The 15,334-nt window shown below is 38.9% G+C and overlaps 2 protein-coding genes across 2 annotated transcripts; both read right to left on the bottom strand.

Annotated features, from left to right (window-relative positions):
* Window positions 1-1,177: 1,177 nt before the first annotated feature.
* Window positions 1,178-2,109, bottom strand: LOC139219054 (heat shock protein beta-1-like). Its single transcript, XM_070850837.1, has 3 exons — window positions 1,719-2,109; window positions 1,485-1,548; window positions 1,178-1,337 (listed from the first exon to the last, which is right to left on the bottom strand). Exons 1-3 carry the CDS (start codon window positions 2,107-2,109, stop codon window positions 1,178-1,180), a joined length of 615 nt encoding a protein of 204 aa, XP_070706938.1.
* Window positions 2,110-3,689: 1,580 nt separating this feature from the next.
* On the bottom strand, window positions 3,690-13,406 carry LOC139219160 (sushi domain-containing protein 2-like). The gene is made up of 16 exons (XM_070850963.1): window positions 13,337-13,406; window positions 12,513-12,711; window positions 12,075-12,217; window positions 11,796-11,963; window positions 11,541-11,715; window positions 11,109-11,310; window positions 10,015-10,100; window positions 8,814-9,082; window positions 8,593-8,727; window positions 8,322-8,480; window positions 6,530-6,778; window positions 5,772-5,955; window positions 5,475-5,569; window positions 5,207-5,386; window positions 4,264-4,360; window positions 3,690-4,166 (listed from the first exon to the last, which is right to left on the bottom strand). Exons 1-16 carry the CDS (start codon window positions 13,395-13,397, stop codon window positions 4,121-4,123), a joined length of 2,448 nt encoding a protein of 815 aa, XP_070707064.1. The 5' UTR covers window positions 13,398-13,406; the 3' UTR covers window positions 3,690-4,120.
* Between the last annotated feature and the right edge of the window lie 1,928 nt (window positions 13,407-15,334).

Below are 15,334 nucleotides of genomic sequence, written 5' to 3'. Positions count from 1 at the left end.
TATTTTAGATTAGATTTAAAAGTAGCCACCTTTTGCTCTGATGACAGCTTTACACACTCTTGGCATTCTCTCGTTCAGCTTCATGAGGTCGTCACCTGGATGGTTTTCAATTACGCCTTGTCAGGAGTTAATTTGTGGAATATCTTGCCTTTTTATTGTGTTTGAAACCACCAGTTGAGTTGTGAGGAGGTAGGTTTGGTACACAGTTCTATACAGTGAACAGCACTATTTGACTACTGTTCTGATCCATATTATGGCATCCATATGGTGGAACTGCTGCAAAGGAGAAACTACTGAGGAAGACCAAGAAGAAGAAGAGAACTGCTTGGGCCAAGAAACACCAAGAATGGACATCAGACCAGTGGAAGTCTGTACTTTGGTCTGATGAGTCCAAATGTAAGATTTTTGATTCCACCCACCGTGTCTTTGTGAGATACAGAAAAGGTGAGCGGATGGTTTCTGCATGAGGCTTGGAGGAGGAGGTGTGATTGTGTGCGGGGGGGCTTTGCTGGTGACACTGTTGGTGATTTATTCAAAATTAAAGACACACTGAACCAACATGGCCACCACAACATTCTGCAGCCACATGCCATCCCATCTGGTCTGAGCTTAGTGGGACACACCTCCAGGCTATATAGGGGCTGCTTGACCAGGAAGTGCTGGTCACATGACCTGACCTCCACAATCACCTGACCTAAACCCTGCTGAGATAGTTTGAGATGAGTTGGACGGCAGTGAAGGAAAAGCAGCCAACAAGTACTCAGCACCTCTGGGAGCTCCTTCAAGACTAGTTATGTCTTCAATATTAATCTACGTAGAATAAAAACATAGTAATGTAGAAAAGTAATGTAGGAAAACATGAAAAGCTTGCATGTGGTTAGATATACAAAGTCATGCAAATCATTTTATAAAAAAAAAAAACAAGCAAAGAGGAATTCCTTATTGTCAGAGTCGCTTCTAAATTATATTGTTGAGTCTGCACTTGCAACCAATAGTAATTGTGACATGGTTCTGTACTTGAGCATTAGACAGTGTTTTACAGCGGGGAAAAAAGTGTGTTGTTACAATAAATCACATTTTATAAGCTGTAATTAACTAGCTTTTTAGAGTAGTGCTATAAAGGTTGTTACACACAACGTGAGCTTCATGTGTGTGTTTCAAATTCTGCTTACTGGTTTCACTTCTCACCGTCCTGCGTCTGTCTCATCTGAACAGGTATGACAATCTCATTGTTTGGGTCGCTGATGGATGTCCCAGGGGCTGGGGCCTCTACAGACAGAACTCCATCACCAGACAGCGAAGAACTGATGTGCTGCAAGTCCACTCCCTGTGGCAGCCTTGAAGAAATGAAGTTTATCAGCAACTAACACCCCAAATCAAGAAAATCCAGTGTTTGCATTACAGACTTTGAATACAATTTACAATTACATCAAATCACACAGATCTGAAATTATATGGATTTTATGTTCTCACAGACAACTTACTTGTATTTCCGAGTAAAGCACCTGGAAACCAACCCATGCTCATCCTGTCTTTCTTCATGATTTCCTTGTAATAAAAACCAGAAATAATGGTGAAAACAATGTCAAAAAATAATTGTAGATCAAGATCTGTGCATGCAGTACATTTACAACTTATTACAATTATTTAACTTTGGTTTCGTGACATAATTTGTTTCACACCTCACAAACAGCTCGTGGGAAGCATGTGCAGCATACCTGATATTTGCAAATAACCCTCCTTGGTTGTGATTGTAATTTCCTCAGGCGAGAAGTGATTGACATCCAGGTTAATCTTCCACCGGTCCTGCCCTGTTCGGATCTCTGACACACCACTTGTCAGTTGTCTCAGACCCTTTTGGTTCAACGCTGCAGGGTGCTGACCACTGACTGGAGGCAGAAGGGGAGTTTGTGTGTACCCAGGCCAGGAGAAAGATGCCAGTCTCCTCTTTGCCCAGTCTATCCAGTCCAGATCACTGGGGTCCAGGAAAGGCGGGAGGCCAAAATCCTGTGCAAAGATGCGGCTCGGTTGTGTCCAGTTTGGGAAAGGATCCCAGCTCACATCTCGGCGGAAAATGGGACGGGATAATATTTTATTTTGCTCACCCATATCCTAGAAAATAAGCTCAGAATGAAGGAAAAGGATGTTGAAACTGCGAAGCCTGTAGCTCCACCCTGACAAACAAGTCTGGATTGATGACCTGGACACTACACAATAGGGCAGCTGTATTTTTTATCCTCATCAGAAGGTTTCCAGGAGGTCTGGGGAAAAGGCTGCTTTGGCATCTGTAATGCTCTACTCACACACTTTATACCCAGCTGATTAATTTTAACACTTGTCCAGCATTAAGTGTGATCTAAGGGGTGAGAATGACTTGGTATGTCATGAGCTGGTTTGTTACTCCTCTGTTGCCCCGGGACGAGCAGCGGAAAAATGCTGCTATTTATATCTGTGGAGGTTCTGTGGCAAGTTGTTGGTGAATGACTCTGGAAACAGCAAGCAGACAGTTTATTCAACAGTGGCCTCTGCAGTCTTGTCACGTACTGGTGCCCTTTGTCCATAGAAATCACAGCCTTGTGTTATGTGAGGGAACAGCACGAACGTTCAGAGTCACACACTAAACAACAGACTTGACTCCAGTTTCAAAACACAAGACTGAAGAACAGACTAAACAACCATTGTCATGTAATGAGTATGTAGGGCAAATTACAAGGTTAAAGACATGTTTGCATCCAAGATAAAGTGAGGGACTGAGAGAGTGACGCAGTCGAGTGGTGGTGAGGAATTTTGCACCCAGAGTTATGCCTGCATGAGTGTTATGTTGTACAAATAATGAACTGGGCTTAAGAGAAATAAATCAAGCCATTCGCCCTTTCCAGAGGATTGGTATGTGTTAATGAGGAAATATCTTTTGCCTTTTCCTCTGCTCTAATCCAGAGTCCAAAGTATTGTGTAGTTTCTGAGAATAATAACAATTTGAAGATAACTATTAGCATTAGATTGAACTAACTAAGCAATACGATCGTGTAGAACCAATTCAATTGTGACAACATGTTATCAAATGTGATTAAAATAGTCTAAAGATTATAATCTACTAAACGTACACTTTTCAATGACATTTAGTAATGTAGTTTTAGCAGATGGCAGGATGTCTCGTCTGAACTGTAGGCTACTATCTCCTTAGACTTTCTGTTCCAACTGAAAAGTAAATCTAATTGATTTATTTTGTCAATTTCATTGATTTTACTTTTATAAGTCTTCATTATGATTAAATCCTTGTTTCGATTGCATTTTTGTCAGCATGTAGGCAACTGGCTGCAGACCTTTAAAGGCCGGTAAACTGACGCCAACATATTTCTTGCTACCATAATATGTTTCCTGGCTGAAATTCCACATTTAGTGTTGTATGAATCAGGTCTGTATGAAGTGATGAAATAATTCTGATTACAATGCAATATGATTTAAAGTTAAATTCCAAACCAGCAAGCTAATTCCTACAGGTAGTTAGCTAGCCAACGTTACTTGGTACAGTAAAAACTATGGAGGTCGGACAGAAGCAGTGCATTCATATCATTTTTTTTCTCAAAGGGTGTACTAGTTAACCAATTTTTGGTTAGAGACAGAATAACTTCAGATTATTTACTTTTAGATTAGTGAGAACAAAACTCAATTGAGTCATACAGGAGATTCAATATGCTGTATTAGAAAAACTTTATTGTCCAACAAATCTGAAAATGATAAATTAACAATAGGCCTATTCCTCAGCAGCACACAAACAATACATAGAGTGCAGACATGATTTAATCTTACAGTTTCTCCACTTCTGAATCTGATCTGAGGAGTTGCCCAAAGATTTTCTCTTATTTCAGTATACTTAACACTACTACTACAGTAGTGATGGTGAGGTATGGTGTGTAGTGACTCTGCAGGGACCTTCACTCAATCTTATTTTAGTCTGAATCATTGCTGTTGTTCCAAAATAAGACATCTCTTTTGTTTTCTCCTTTGTGTTTTGAAAGTCTGTATCTAATCATATATTTCAGAATGTATACCTTTTAAAGTTTTTCATTTTCCACTGTATCAAGATATGGACATGCACAGTACAATGCAAGGATTATGATTAGAAGGTCGTAACTGTCACATCTCCTCCTGACTGTTCAGCTTTTCTGAAAAGGAAAGATAAAAAGATTAAAACCGTGAATGCACTTAAGAAATGTTAAGTTACAGATCAATATTACATGAAATGAAAATACTGGACCGCACCTTTTCTGTTTTCTGAAGTGGAGTACGATCGTTGTGATAATTATAATCAGTGTAACAGCTCCAATCACTGAACCTGCCACAATTCCTGTGAGATAATCTGAAAAATGACAAAGATGGTTTTAAACCAAAGTCACCCTACAGAGTATGGACATCAGTTTGTTTGATTGGCCTAACTAAGTGGTTAACTGCATAGATTCAGGCAGGAATCTTCATGCACATGCAACAAAGAGAGTTTGATTCACTTTCATAAAGCACCCAGATTGTTCATTGTTCATTGCTCATATTAAAGCTGTACTGTCATTAATGTTTAAACTGATTTAGGCTAGCTACTAGCTATAGGCTAGCTATTCTGAGGCAACTACCTTCACAAGGTGCTTTGTGTTGCTGTTCCAATGACAAATACTGCCTATACAATAATAATAATAATAAAAATAAAAAAAACGAATACTGAAACTTGTGAGCAAAACCCACTCTTGCAACTAACTGAAACTAAACTGAATTATTACCAAAAATGAAATTGAAATAAAAATAAAAACTAATGAAAAATACATATAATACTATAATAATATGGGCCTAATTACATTGAGCATGCAATGGCTACAATAAGAATCCAGATCTACATACCAGACCGCAGCCATGTAATACTGTAGAGATCAATACGTCATCATAGATATTTTAGCGAAGTGTTTTTCTTTGTGAAACAGTTCTGCACATGCAAAAGTACTGCTAAGTACTGCTTATGGAAGAACAGTACTTAGTTGTGTTCACTGTGAACATTTAATTTTTTTTGTGCATTTCAGCAGCTGATTCGATGCATCAAACAATGCACGCAAAGACACACACACACACACACACACACACACACACACACATTCAAATACAGACACACACACTTTTGAAGATCAAATCATTGGACGGGACTGATTTCATTGTTTATTCATACTAGAATCCATGCAGGTTGTTTGTTTTCCAGACCACTGGCCATTCTCCTGGCATACGCGCGCCACTGATCCTTTGAGAGTGTAGCCATCATCGCAGGAAAACCACACCTTAGCTCCTTGTAAATAAGTGGTCCCATTCTTCTTCCCGTTACTTGGTGGTGAAAGCCATCCACAAGATATCACTACACAGTAAGACAATAATTTGCACTGTAAAACTGAGTAAATATACATAAGAATCATTGGAAATGGAAACTTTTTTAATCGACTCACCAGGCTTCAGATCCTTTACAAGAGAAATGTGACTCTGGAAAGACACTTTGGTAGCATTTCCCACTCTTGGACTACGAGCTACCAGGATATCATACCTACAGGACATAAGTGCTGATCACAAATGATTTCACTGCAATGGACATGACTGGCATTTACATAGCAGAATGTCCCTTTAACAGACCTGACTTCATTCTCACCGAGATGGCCAACATTTCAGCACAGGTGTGTGTGTGTGTTTGTTTCATAAAAACAAATCATTATTATGAGTAAAAAGAAATAAAAGTTTTCTTCTCATACCTACAGAACTGAGAGCCCTCTCCAGAGCATATTTCAGACATCTGATTGGCTAATGGATCATCAGGATTCTCAGGAACAGAAAATACCGGAATAAAACTATGGTCATGTCTGGGACCATGGAAATATGTATCCAAGAGATATTCTGAATCATATGTGAACAAGGCGGACTTGTTGTGGACACTCCCTGTAGAAAACAAAGAAAGACACACACACTCTCCATTAAAAGTGTAAGTTCCACAATATCTTTTTTAGTGAAACGACATTAGCCACGTTATCTCCTATTTCTCAAAACAAATAATTTCTTGATCTATGCATGAAATGACAAAAAAAGAATTTTCTTTTCCCACCGTGAAAAAGTAACATGAAGAGAACATGACAGCAGTTTTCCCTTTTGAAACTGACCAGACACCTGATCTTACTCTCATGGGTGCCAAATGCCTAATGATGCCTAATTTTGGACTTGATTTAATTTGTTTTATATATCTAAATTTAATTATTACTTACACTACAATTTCACACAATAAAATGGCGACAATGTGGCTGATATCTTCCTAATGTAAATACATCTTTGTAAAGTAATTCATATCGACAACTATAGCCTATGTTCCGAACTACATGCCTTTTTAATTACATCTTATGAGGCTTTGTTGGGTATATAACACAAAAAGCTCATATATAAATGTAAGTTCTCAACAGACATAAGCACCATATGACTTCTGATCAACAGTACACCGTCTGTGTTGTGAATCATTTCTTACAGCTTGCCCCAAAACTGAACAGCTCCTCTGGATTGCTGTGGTTCCGCACAAGTTCACCATTGCTGAGAACGAGATCGTCTTTGGCGTCACCATTCATATTTCCCAGCAGTCCGACAATTGAGCCTCTGAACTCCTCAGGCAGGAGTACAGTGGCTGTCATGGTTTCTTCTCTCAGTCGCACCTCCACTCCGGCTCCAGAGGGGAACATCACAGTCACATTTGTTGGGGTAGGAGAAAAGACAAACACGGCTACAGTAGAAGAGAAATTCGGTTAATATAATAAAGATAGTACTTTTAACACCTTGCTTTGGAGACCCCAAAAACATATTCTCTCACTCATCCTCTTATTATGGGGTTCCTACATAGACATAGACACATTTCTGTCTGTGTTGGAACAGTTTTGGTCACATTTCTGCAGGGGTGGAAGATCCAATTGAACTGTTTACAAATACTGATCAGTAAAAATCCTGCATTGAATGTGAATATCTGGCACTGAAAGCAAAAGTGCACAGAATGTCCTTAAAATTTAAGAAGTTAATGGACTCATCATGCAGGAAAATAGCCCTTGCGATTGTTATGTTAGGATAAAGTATATAATATTACTGAATTCTTTTTAATTTATGCATTTGCTGCATGTGTAAGTAGTGTTGTGGTTAGTCAAGGTGGAGATAATTTCATCTTTCATATTTCATCTTTCAGTTTTATCATCAGCATCTTTATTTACTGTTAGTTGAACATATAAGAATGTATCGTATTTGATGAGCTAAATATCATTTGGTTGTAAAGTGTAAAGTAACTAGTAACAATAGATTTTAAATCTCAAATATTAGTATTGTACTCATGCATCTGTTTGTCTGTAATGGTCATGTACGTTTATGCTCTAAATCATTAGCATTGTTTGTGTGCATATGCTGAAGAAGATTAGTTTAGTTTTTGAGTATAAAACTCTTAATAGATAATACCAAACTCTAACAAGGTCCATTCAGCTTTTTCCTGAGTGACTGAAAATTGCACTTTTTTCCTTTTGATGAAGGCAGGGAGAAGGGGAGGGACCTTTAACTTTTTCTGATCCTAACTTACATATTATTGCAGCCTTCCCTTGGGTGATTTATTGTATAAATATTTCCATTAAAAGCATGGCTTTTGCGTGAGCCATGGGTGCTAAAGGTGCTCTTTGGCCATATGCAGGAGACAACGGTCCTATCTCTGTACTAGGGTTTTATTAGCATCCTGCTCCTGTCTCATCATAACTGTTTATAGAGTAGATTGAGTTTAAAATCGGGGAGCGGCTGATTTTCCATCTCATAATGTTTTATATAAATATATAATTTTGAAAAATTGAGTGGAGGGTATTGCAAGTCAGCTCAGGGTGGGTCTATAGAAAATATCAGTAACACTGGGAGGTCTTTTTTTATTTTTCAAAATGAAATATAATACTCAGCATCTCTCTTCACCCTAATACTTTCCCTACAGTCCCTTAATGTTGTAAAGAAATACTCAACATTTAAAGCCACATCGTGGAGTTTAAGGTGACAAAATGTTTTAGGGCAGAAGATTACTGACTCACACTGCTGTCACAAACCTGGCTTGTGGAGTATCTATTTGCTGAGTAGCTACACTCAGCTTTTTCAATATTGTCAGTACAAATCAATTCTGTAACTGTTTTTGTTCCCTTTAAACTCAGTGAGTCACAAATACGAAGGTTGACCACAAAGACAAAATCACAACGTCACAAATGTCAAATAAATTGTTCAATGGGACACATTTTAGCAAATTTCACCAGAGGTCTCACCGTGCAGGTCCATCCAGCTCTGCTCAGTAAAGGAGAGGGTTTTCTGATTCTGCAGCACTTCAAGACCATTGTGACCACTGACCAGTCGGACCTCAATAACATCAGAGGAAGATTCTTTCATGACTATAGCTGACAGTTTTGTTGCTTTTATCATAGTCCCTGATAGTGAGAGAATCACATCAATTACATGGTAATTGTTGTAACAGTTCAAGTGTGAGTTTTGCATGTAGAAATATTTTCGAGACTTTTAAAAGCTCCCTCAGTAGCTCACCATTCACTGGCTCTGCTCTGCCTTGGATTACCAGGTTTTTGCTTGCTGAGGTCACCAAAGTGTATTCCCCTTTGCCGTTGAAGGAGTAACTGACACCATCAAATGTTATGAAGTGGGGATCTCCAAACACCACAGCTGGAATACACAAAGAAAGACTTCACATTGACCAATAATATCATGCACCGCATAAACTGTAATACAGCAGTGAACGATTCACCCACCTGAGCTTGGTGACTGGTAACGCCTGCAGTCACTGGAGGGCCGGTGTTTGAAGTAGTACTGACAGTTGTCAGACCACAGGCAGCAGTAGTAGAAGCTGAGGACATCATAGACCCAGTGGGACTGCCCAGGAATGCGAGGTGGTTTCTTGAATGGTGGAGAGCCCCAGTCGTGTGCTCGGTCTGGAGTACTTCCACCAATGGAGTCCGCTGTCAGGACCTGAGCACCGGTGCTGTCATAGCAACACTGTTGTCCTGCTGCATACATAGGACTGTTGATACAAATATTGGAAACAGAAGATCCATCAATCATTTCACAGAGTTAGCTTTACTATCCCCAGTGCCATAATTCAAAGCTGAGCAGTCATATCAGTAGATCTATAGTTTAGATTTGAACCAATATATGCAGTAACATGCAAGTGAGGACAAAGAGGATAAGGATATAATGTGATCCCACTCCTCAGTGTACACAGCCTGTGCGTTGACCATGTCTGGAACAGGTGTGACTGTAACACAGATCGGCCAGTTTGGATGGCGATCCACTCAAATATCCAGTCAGCTGTTATCTGGACAGGATAGTTACTTCCACAGTGATTAAAGTCAGGTTGAGATAGTCAGGTGAGGATATGTCACTGAGATTACAGATAACAGCATATAGATAACAAATAGGAAGCCAAAGGGTGATCCAAAGTGCACTACAGAATGTGCATACTAAAAGATTGTTTGTGTGGACTGTTTCATTTCATAATAATTTGATCTGTGTTACAGTCACACCGGTTTTCTAATAATTTGACAAAAGTATTCAAAATTGTCAGCATTCACCAGATGTTTGTTTACATCAGGGCATCTCGGTAAAAATATATTCTATTTAGAGAGTTGGTTGACAGGTGTGAAACTTTAATGAGCAAATATTTTTGCATAAGTGAGGAAAGTTAGCTTTAGAAAATGCAAACTCTCATTAAAAGTGAGTTTACACATCACTCTATTTTCTCTTAACTATGTATAAGAGAGCACTGGAAGTTGTCCCCTCTTCACCAAGGATCACAGATTGAGCCGATTCAGCAGAAAATCTTACTGCCGCTACTTCCTAGTATATAAAGTTGTTTTACAGCCTGCTATAATATGTTGCAAATTCACTGATGAGGGATTATAGCACTCTACTGTAACTAGAACTGCAAGTTAACCATCTGGGTCAAGGGCGCACCTGGCTTGTATCGCCCTCACACAGTGAACACTCCCAGGGTGGTAGGTGCACACACTCCCTTTCTCTATATCACAGCCATAGTCAGTCTGAGGAGAGAAATACAGCGTTTGTGACCATGCAGATAAATGTGAAATTTCCATTTTACTGATGTATGTGGTAGATTTACACATCACTCAGTTAAAATACTTTGCACCACACAGACTAGCTCTTACACAGAGATTAGCTGTTACTAACTGCTGCAAAGTTGACCAAACGAAAATGACATGACAAATGTTAGCTTGCTCATACTGAATATGATCCGTTCAGATTAAATAATGAGGGAAGTAGTTCCTATTAAATAAATGTACCATATCAAAAAATAGCATCAGTAGAGCTACCTTAGCTTACTGAATTATACTTATAACATCAGACCACATTACACAATAGCATCAGTTAGGTTAGTATGTTTGGATATTTCCTAATGTAAACTGTGCGAATATTAGTAACTCTAAAACTGATGTTTATCCATGTACCTGTATGCCTAATACACTGTAATGCTACAGTGACTCCACTTCCTTAAGTTTTAATTTACAATTTATATTTACACACTAACTTAGTGTTCGGTTAACAAATACCTGATGCATTCCAGTCCAGAGGCATAAAAACAATATGTGAAAGACAATCAATCCTCGCTGAAAATGTGTCAGATAAAAGGCAGTAAGATCGATGCAGAGAGTGTGTGTGCTTGTAAATACTATAATTAGAGGAAACCTCTCCTTACAGCCACAGCCAACCACTATAAACACATAAAGACATTGCATTGATCCTCCTTGACATATCTGTCCAGTTTATCTATGGCTCACCTTAACTAATGCTTGTATGTTAATGAATATTCTAAGTTATCAGTATGTGAAATAATGGTGCAAGGTGTATACTACTGAAAAGACGCATAACCTCGTGCCCGTCCCAGCCCCCACACCAATGCAGACACACCTCTGCTCCAGATTTACAAAATAACACACAAGTAAATTCCAGTAGCTACATCCAAGATGATGATGATGATGTAGTACATTGGTCTCATTGGCTGTGCAGCGGTTAGTTTGTGTCACACTTACATGAAACCTCCCTGTGTCTGCTCTCGCCTGAGCCAGAGTGCACGGGCAGTCTATGATCTCACTGAGGAAGTCGGGCAGCTCATTTTCCAGCTGGTCCCATGCTAAGCATTTCTCCAGGGCCCAAACGGTTGAGTTCTGCCTGAACCTCTCCTCCAGATGCCAGGCCAGAGCGTGATCCTCAGTCCATGCGGCTTGTACATTCCTACATGAAACACATGACAAATACAGATGTTGACTACTTCTTTTTCATGTTCATTAATTGTGCATTTTCCCCAAGTTTTTTCCCTCAAGTTAAGATATAATATCTCAATCTATCTCCATCTTTTTTTCTTACTACTAATATATAGCGATCTTTGGATCATTGCGTGTAACTTTAATTGAATAGCGAGAACAATATGTTGTGTTACAGTTATCTGCCGTGTTTGCACATACCACATGCCATCAGTGTAGATGCTGGGGCTGACGCGCACAGAGCCAAGCTCCCAACTTGAAAAGTTGTTCTTAGCTGGTTTTGGCAAAAACCTAAAGGAACCATTGTTGGGCTGATCTTTTGCAAGTGAGTACAAATATTTCCACTCACCCCTCCAGGAGTTTGTATAGGGCTTTCCTACAGAGAAACGTTTTACAGACTTCAGTGTTGTTATGGACTACATAAGTGCATATGAATGTATATACAAGTGTACTCACCTGTCTCCCTGTATCCCCAGACCTCTATATTGACCTTCTCTGCTCGGACCAAAGAGGTATTCCACGTCATCTCAAGAGTGCCTCCAACATTAGGTGTACCGTAGTACTGCCATTTTGTTGAGTTGACCAGAGTCGCCTTAAGCTGAGAATCTAACTTTCCAGTGTGTACTGCAGCAACACACGTGAACATAACACATATATATGTCATTTCCACATCAAATGTGTTTAATGTAAGGAGGTGTTTTGGGAATTTTTAAGAATATGCAGATATTTTTGTACCTGAGAGCCAGGCTCCAACTCTGTTGCCATTATCTGAGGAGATGTGCAAAGGAACCCATCCTGTTTCATACAATAGTGGGGAGATACAATGGCCTCTGCTGTTTTCATCCACATACCCTACAGTGTTGGCATTATTATTGAACCTGCCATTGTAAAAAAAAGATCAGCAGGTTTGCATACTGTACAATCTTACTGTAATACAAGTGTTACACTTGAGTGTGTAAATTCATTCCATAATCCTTTTCTAGTGCCATCAGCTGCATTTTGGAATATTTATATTGAGTATTGCTGTGGCTGAAATCTCTGAAAAGGCTTTCAAGTGTTACGTTAATGTTTACCAAGTCATTGGTTTTCTCTTAACTACAATCAGTCACTCCAAGGTTTAACAAGAACAGATTTATGAACATGGGAACACTGAGGAGTGAAAGGAAGTCTTACCTGCATATAATCTCGGAACTGTTATTGAAAGTCGCATCAAGGACCACAAAATCTGTCCCACCCATAATGGACCCGGAATACGGCAAGATTTCCACACAGTACTCTTTATAGTCTGTACAGCAGCTCTTCAGAGACGTGCATGTGGCATGGCATGAGCATGAGTCAAGTTTTTCCCCACAGTTCCCTTCACATGTCTGTCCTGTCCAAAATGAGGAGAAAAGGGGCATTAAGTGTGGAGTCCAGTTTCATTTCAAAAAGAAAAAAAAGAAAAGAAATATGAGTCGCAGTAGTGTGAAATATCTAACTTATCATTCTATTTTGCAAATAATAATTAGGTTTCATTACTCTGCCTTTAAAATACGAATAGATGATTGGATTTTAAAATGGATTTGCAAAATGTTCCAAATAGACTTATACTTAGAATATTATTTTTTGTTACTACATTTTTTAATATGTCTTTCTCACAAACAAGTTCAACACTTACAGGTTCTGGTTATTGATTGCTTTCATATGAAAACTACTCTGTGCAACACTACAAATTAAATGTGGTCCAGCAGTTCCGTTAGCTCAGCACAAACACACACACACACACACACACACACACACAGTTGCTGATTTGTAAAAAAGTGCCTTTATGCGTCTATAATACTAAATAAGTCACTTATTTAACTGTGTACTCCTGCATTCAGTCTTTACCCATTACTGTCGTGAACACACAAATGTTAAGTTAATCATCTCGTCTAACTCTGAGTAAGAGCAAACAAGGGTAGATTAAATACAATATATATGAAATTTTAAAAATGTAGGAGTTTGCAGGTACTTACCTAGTGTCCTGCATATACATAAAACCAGAAGAACAATGACTGCTGTGAATCTTTCCATCATGGCAGAGACAGAGACTGTTTCAGAGAGGTTTCTGCAATGCTCTCACATTCTTAAACCTTGGCCCTTCAATCACAAGCATTTATAAACATCTGTTTAATCATCAACCAGAGGTCATTACGATTACAGCAGTTCTCAGCCCCAAGTGGCTCCCTTTGACCATCTCTTACTTCAGCGCCAATCTGTGTGTGCGATTTATGAACTGCTTAATAGATAAAATAATATTATTAGTATACTTATTATACTATGATAGATGCCATTTACAGGGCTGCCAACTTATCAGTTTAGTCTGGAGTGAGATTTGCTATCACCAGAGCCGGCTCTTGGCATAGGCCATATATATTGAAAAGAGGTCCCAGTGCAGAGGTATGTCGTCTTTTCTAACATTAAAAAATGCTGTTTGACTTTTCATTTGTACTAGCTAGAGGCTGGCTAAGTTGAAATAAAGCAAAGTTGCCTAATAATGCTGCTGTAGATACTGTGTAACTATATAATTGTAGTGCAACCTCTTTTATTTCAGTAATGCATCATCACAACTAGATGATATTTCATGTTATGTTGAACACATCGGTAGTAGTCTGTCTGCTGCAGCTACATGTTTAGCTTGTACTGTACATTCTAGTTTTATGTTGTCTTGTTTGCACATTCTGCTTCTGTAAGGCCCATTGTTACCAAGTACAAAGTGCTCACTGACCATAGCACCATTTCCATTTATGTTGTTGAAAGAAAAAAATATTTGCTGTCACTGGGAGTGACTTTGATTTAAACCCGCACTGCAATTTTTGTATTCCGTTTTTATATTATATTGCACTGTTTTGTGTTGTTTGAACATAGCACCTTTTTATGATTCATATTGTGGGAGCTGTCAGGACTTTCTAAATATCTGAGCAAAACCTGAACAGGAACTCCGGTTTTATTTAAGTTATTTCATTTAATTATTTTTTATTGTTATTTATGTTATGTTATGAGCAGACCTTCCAATGACATGAGCTACCGCAAGGTGTCGGGGTCATAACTCCTCAACCCCAAGTAATTTAGTTTTAAAAGTTCTCCAACCAAATTGATGAAAGGTCAAAAATCGTGGTCAATGATGCACAAGTATGGTTAACATATTTGCTAACAGCCGGACATCATAGCCTAAATTAGGAGCCCATACCTAAACAGGGTATCTAGGAATTTCACCCAGAAAATTCACACAGTTTTCCTGCAGTCTGTTGAATTTATGGGGGAATTTTTTCAAGATAACAAAGTAGATTTTATTAAGTTAGAAAGCCTAGAAATAAAAGAGAGGAAGAGAGCTCTTCACTGAACTATTTGGTTTTTACACATATTTACTGATAAGACTAAAAATGCAGTTTATCTTCTGACACCTTGGCAGCTAAATTAACCTGTCAACCAAAACTATGATAAAGCATGATGCGCTATTGCAACATAATGTATTCATTAGACAATGGCCTGTATGGCCTGTCTGCTAGACTTTAACTAGCCTAAATGATTTGTTTCAACAAAGCCCTCACTTGCATGGCTGTTTAGTTGTCAGGTGATTTCAATTGTCAGAACAATCCATCAAATCCAAGATAATACGCAGACACCCTCAACACATTGAGTTTGTCTTCACCTCCTGACACTGGACAATCAATCTGTTGCATGAAGATACAAACATAAAGTCAATGGATTGTTGAATGAGTTGAAACAGCCATCCATTCATCCAGAGAGGACGAGAGCTTTCCTCTGAGAGAGGCGTCTGGTGCGCTTTGCTGTGACACCGACAGACAGACAGACAGACAGACAGACAGACAGACAAGTTGTCTGTTGGTACCATGTTATCAGCGTGCACTGACATCATGGCACAGTGTTATCAGCACCCACAGACGCACTGTCCAACCGTGAGATATATGTTACAGATGTCCTTAATTCAATTCTTCCTGGGGAAAAAGAGC

This window comes from Pempheris klunzingeri, chromosome 19, assembly GCF_042242105.1.
Source record: "Pempheris klunzingeri isolate RE-2024b chromosome 19, fPemKlu1.hap1, whole genome shotgun sequence".
NCBI lineage: Eukaryota > Metazoa > Chordata > Actinopteri > Acropomatiformes > Pempheridae > Pempheris > Pempheris klunzingeri.
Note: the sequence above shows the minus strand (reverse complement) of the source record. Positions and strands in the feature narration are given on the sequence as shown.

Excerpts from the sequence above, each read along its gene's own strand:
- LOC139219160 (XM_070850963.1), bottom strand. The coding sequence starts at position 13,397 with ATGATGGAAAGATTCACAGCAGTCATTGTTCTTCTGGTTTTATGTATA. Across the intron at positions 8,728-8,813 it reads TTACCAGTCACCAAGCTCAG|CTGTGGTGTTTGGAGATCCC; the intron begins GTGGGTGAATCG and ends TGTGTATTCCAG. Across the intron at positions 6,779-8,321 it reads GAGCTGGATGGACCTGCACG|CCGTGTTTGTCTTTTCTCCT; the intron begins GTGAGACCTCTG and ends CTTCTACTGTAG.
- LOC139219054 (XM_070850837.1), bottom strand. The coding sequence starts at position 2,109 with ATGGGTGAGCAAAATAAAATATTATCCCGTCCCATTTTCCGCCGAGAT. Across the intron at positions 1,549-1,718 it reads GGGTTATTTGCAAATATCAG|GAAATCATGAAGAAAGACAG; the intron begins GTATGCTGCACA and ends TTTTATTACAAG. Across the intron at positions 1,338-1,484 it reads TGCTTTACTCGGAAATACAA|GCTGCCACAGGGAGTGGACT; the intron begins GTAAGTTGTCTG and ends CATTTCTTCAAG.